Source organism: Vipera ursinii, assembly GCF_947247035.1.
Source record: "Vipera ursinii genome assembly, chromosome: 7".
Classification (NCBI taxonomy): domain Eukaryota; kingdom Metazoa; phylum Chordata; class Lepidosauria; order Squamata; family Viperidae; genus Vipera; species Vipera ursinii.
The window spans coordinates 76445423-76450422 of NC_139521.1; the positions used below are offsets into that span (position 1 = coordinate 76445423).

The 5000-nt window shown below is 50.4% G+C and overlaps 1 protein-coding gene across 1 annotated transcript in view; it reads left to right on the forward strand.

The window, feature by feature from the left end:
- The window catches only part of ATP6V1B1 (ATPase H+ transporting V1 subunit B1), a 43142-nt gene that overhangs the window by 19394 nt on the left and 18748 nt on the right, over window positions 1–5000 (forward strand). Inside the window, exons 4-6 of the mRNA XM_083367166.1 lie at window positions 766–859; window positions 3975–4052; window positions 4685–4824. Of these exons, the coding sequence (XP_083223292.1) occupies window positions 766–859; window positions 3975–4052; window positions 4685–4824 (312 nt within the window). The remainder of the gene's footprint in view (window positions 1–765; window positions 860–3974; window positions 4053–4684; window positions 4825–5000) is intronic.

Consider the following 5000-nt stretch of genomic DNA (forward strand, 5'->3'; position numbering starts at 1 on the left):
CCTCTCCCATTCCTGACAAGTGGTCGTCCGGTCTCTTCCTGAAAACCTCCAGTGATGGAGCACCCACCAATTTGTTCCCCTGATTAACTGTCCTGGCTGTTGGGAAGTTTCTCCTGAATTCCAGTCGCTTCTCTCCTTGATTGGTTCCCCCCCCCCACCCGTTGCTTCTTGCCCTGCTTTGGAGAATGGAAGAAAACCAAGCAAGCCAATCTATTTGGCCAGGGGTGCCGGGAGCAGAAGCAGCCCTCCTTGCTTGGGAACAACTAATCTTTAACCAACCGCTGACCTTCCTAAGCCCCCCTGCAGGCCCGCATGTGGTCATGAGAACTGCCCTCTTTGCTCCGCTCTGTTCAGCCGTGTCCTGGAATCCAGGCAGCTGCAGGCTTGACCTGCCTGCACCCTCAGCAGGCTATCTCCCCACCTTCACTCCTCCGGCGTGGAGTCCTTTGGGGTCTCCCTCCCCAGCCCTTGGGACGGAAAGGGGTCGGAGGCAGCCAGATCTGTCCTGGATACGGGCGGGAGACCAGCCCTCTCCACCCACCCTTCCGCCCCGGCAGAGGTGTGAAGATTGTCGGGCAAGGGGTCAGGCAGATGGAAGGCCAGCTGAAGCCTGCAGCGGGGGTCAAGGGGGTCCGGAATGAGAGGCAAGGGCAGGGAGGGAGGGAGGGGGGCAGTCCCGGCCAGGAAGAGGCTGAAAGCTTTCGGCTGCTAATCCTCCTTAATGGCCAGTAATTTGCTCCTTGGCCTGTGACCTTTCCTCTGCAGGTGTTTGAAGGGACCTCTGGCATCGATGCGCACAAGACGTCTTGCGAGTTCACGGGGGACATTCTCCGCACACCGGTGTCCGAGGACATGCTGGGTACGTAGGACGTCTTTGGGGTGGGCAACGGAGGGGCAGCCGTGAACCACGATGATCGAAGCTTGCTCCGGTTACAGGAAAGCGCCCAAGTGCCCACCGGAGATGCCGAACAGAATAACAGAGTTGGAAGGGAACTCGTAGGTCTTCCTCAAGCCGTTTCGGTCACCAGACGATCAAAAGGATGTTGAGACTCTAGAAGAAGTGTAGAGAAGAGCAACTAAGATGGTTAAAGGACCGGAGGCTGAAACATATGAAGGACGTTGCTGGAGTTGGGTAGGTCTAGTTTAATGGAAAGAAGGACCGGGGGGGGGACATGATAGCGGGGCTCCAGTATTTGAGGGGCTGCCCCCCAAAAGAGGGAGTCAAACTGTTCTCCAAAGCCCCCGAAGGCCAGAGAAGGAATAACTGATCCAGGAGAGATTCAACCTGGAAATAAGGAGAAATTTTCCAACAGTGAGAAAAATCAACCAATGGAAAAGAAGTTGACTTCAGATGTTGTGGGAGCTTCATCACTGGAAACTTTCAAGAAGAGACTGGATAACCATTTGTCTGACATGATCTAGGGTTTCCTGTCTAACTAGATGACATCCAAGGTCCCTTCCCACTGTGTATTCTATTCTATTCTATTCTATTCTATTCTATTCTATTCTATTCTATTCTATTCTATTCTATTCTATTCTATTCTATTCTATTCTATTCTATTCTATTCTATTCTTATTATTCTATTCTAGTCTTCGTTCTATCCTATTCTAATTCTATTCTATTATCTTTTCACTATTCTATTCTATTCTGTTCTATTCTTCATTCTATTCTATTCTATTCTATTCTATTCTATTCTATTCCATATTTTCTATTCTATTCTATTCTATTCTATTCCATTCCATTCCATTCCATTCCATATTTTCTATTTTATTCTATTCTATTCCATTCCATTCCATATTTTCTATTCTATTCTATTCTATTCTATTCTATTCTATTCTATTCTATTCTATTCTATTCTATTCTATTCTATTCTATTCTATTCTATTCTATTCTATTCTATTCTATTCTATTCCATTCCATTCCATTCCATTCCATTCCATTCCATTCCATTCTATTCTATTCTATTCTATTCCATTCCATTCCATTCCATTCCATTCCATTCCATTCCATTCCATTCTATTCTATTCTATTCCATTCTATTCTATTCTATTCTATTCTATTCTATTCTTCCATTCCTATTCCTTATTCTATTCTATTCTGTCCTATCCTGTCCTATTCTATTCTATTCTATTCTATTCTATTCTATTCTATTCTATTCTATTCTATTCTATTCTATTCTGTTCTGTTCTATTCTTCATTCCATATTCTATTCTGTTCTGTTCTGTTCTGTTCTGTTCCATTCCATCCCTCTGCTTGTGGGGCAAGGGAGGGAGTGGGCATTCCAAGCTGGCCTTCCCCACTGAGTCTGGACCCAGACCTATCAGGATCTTGGGACACACAAACACACACACACACACACACACACACACACACACCGTGGAAAAGAAGTAGCTCTTGAATAGCGGCCTTGGTTCCCCAGATGTTCGTGGTGGGTTATTTGGGGGAAGGAGGGGGCGCTACCTGGCGTTGACTTCTAGGCATCTCCAAGTCAAGGGCTGAGGGAACCTGAGGACGGGGATGGGAATCTGAGCCCCACCCCACCCCCGGCTCATTTTGACAGTGATGTGACCCAACATCTCCCCAGCCTTGCTCTTTTCCAGGAGAGGTTCTCCTGATGTGGGGGGAGAGAAGGCGCGCCATTGGAGAAAGGGTTGGCCTGGCCTTCAAGAGGAGAGACGGGCTCCTTTCCCCTTGGTGAAGTTTGCTGTCCGGACGCTTTTCTCGATGTCTCTGCTCTGCCGGGCCAGGTCATTCACGGGCCTGCACAGGAAGCCCCCCCCCGGGGGGTTGTCTTCTGGCATGACATTCCTTGGATTCAGCTGTGCTCTGGGTGTCCCATTGGAGGCAGAATCACAGAATACAAGAGTTGGAAGGGACCTCGGAGGTCTTCTAGTCCAACCCCCTGCTCAGGCAGGAGAGCCTATCCCCTTTCAGACAAATGGCTGTCCAGTCTCTTCTTAAAAAGCTCCATCCACAACTTCTGGAGGAAACTTCCGTTCCACTGATTAATTGTTCTCATTGTCAGGAAAATGCTCTTTGATTCCAGGTTGCTTCTCTCCTTGATCAGTTTCCCTCCGTTGCTCCTTGTCCTGCCTTCAGGCGCTTTGGAGAATACCTTGACTCCCTCTTCTTTGGGGCAGCCCCTGAGATATTGGAAGGCTGCTATCATGTCACCCCTCGCCCTTCTCTTCATTAAGCTAGGCCTACCGAACTCTGGTGCTGGAGAAGACTCCTGCGAGTCCCTTGGACTGCAAGGCGATCAAACCGGTCAGTCCTAGAGGAGATCCACCCTGACTGCTCTTTAGAAGGCCAGATCCTGAAGCTAAAACTCAAACACTTTGGCCACCTGATGAGAAGGAAGGACTCACTGGAGAAGAGCCTAATGCTGGGAAAGGTGGAGGGCAAGAGAAGAAGGGGACGACAGAGAATGAGGTGGCTGGATGGAGTCACTGAAGCAGGAGGCGTGAGCTTAAATGGACTCCAGAAGATGGTAGAGGACAGGAAGGCCTGGAGGAATGTTGCCCATGGGGTCGCGATGTCTTGGACACGACTTCGCAACTAACAACACCGAATTCCAGCCACCGTTCCTCATATGTTTTAGCCTCCAGTCCCCTGATCATCTTTGTTGCTCTTCTCTGCCCTCTTTCTAGAGTCTCAACATGATTTTTACATCGTGGGGACCAAAACTGGACACAACAGTCCAAGTGTGGTTTTACCAAGGCTTTACAAAGCGGTACTAACACTTCGCGTGATCTGGGTCCCATCCTTCTGTTCATGCAGCCTAAGACCTTGAAGTGTCCGATGGCTTCTTGCAGGACATTCCTTCAGCTGAGTTGAGTTACAAAAGATACTGGCCACCTGTTCAGGTTCTCCCAGGACTCCTCAGAGTGGACCCTTCCTCTCTTCGGCCCCCCACCCAGCATCCTTCCCCCAGTCCCTGCGCCTTCCTCCCCACAGTTGCGTCTCTCTGCAGGCCGCGTCTTCAACGGTTCAGCCAAGCCCATCGACAAAGGCCCCGTGGTGATGGCCGAGGACTTCCTGGACATTAACGGTGAGTCCATGTGCTTGGGTGGCGTAGGGCGGCAAGGGGAGGGGGCATGGGGCATCATGGGGAAGGAGCCCAACAGCTGAGTGGAGAGACATTAAAGTGTGCGGAGATGAAGCCCGCAGCTGGGAAGCCTTCTCTTGCCCAGCGGTGGCAACTCAAAGGTGGAAGAAGGCAGCGTGAGCTTAAGAGAGCCACTTCTTGGTCCTGATGTTAATCGTGCACTTTTGAGCTGGCAAAAGCTTTTAAGCAGTAGATGAACCCAATGGTGAGGTCAGGAGTGGGCCAAGCCAAATCCCTTTGGAAAACTAAATTGCGTTTTTAGCCCTTCAGAAACTGACTTACACGGGGACAATTTCTTCCTTTCCTCCTTCCTCCCTCCCTCCCTCCTTTTCCTTTCCTTCCTTCCTTCCTCTCCTTTCTTTCCTTCTTTTCTTTCCTTCCTTCCTCTCCTTTCTTTCCTCCCTCTCTCCCTCCCTCTCCTCTCCTCTCCTCTCCTCCTTCCTTCCTTCCTTCCTTCCTTCCTTCCTCCCTCCCTCCCTCCCTCCCTCCCTCCCTCCCTCCCTCCCTTCCTTCCTTCCTTCCTTCCTTCCTTCCTTCCTTCCTTCCTTCCTTCCTTCCTTCCTTCCTTTCTCCAGGGCAGCCCATCAATCCTCAGGGACGCATTTACCCCGAGGAGATGATCCAGACGGGACTCTCCCCCATCGACGTCATGAACAGCATCGCCAGAGGACAGAAGATCCCCATCTTCTCCGCTGCTGGCCTCCCCCACAACGAGGTACGGCCCGCGCGAGCCCCCTCAGTTTTCCTCCGTTGGCTGGGGGCGGGGGAGGGGGGCCCCTCTTATTTTGAGGATCTTTGGAGACCTTCTTTTGGAATATGCAAAATTCACCTGCTGGGGGTGGGGACCCCCTCGGAGAGCAAACCAAACCCAGACTTGGAAGCTGCCCCCCT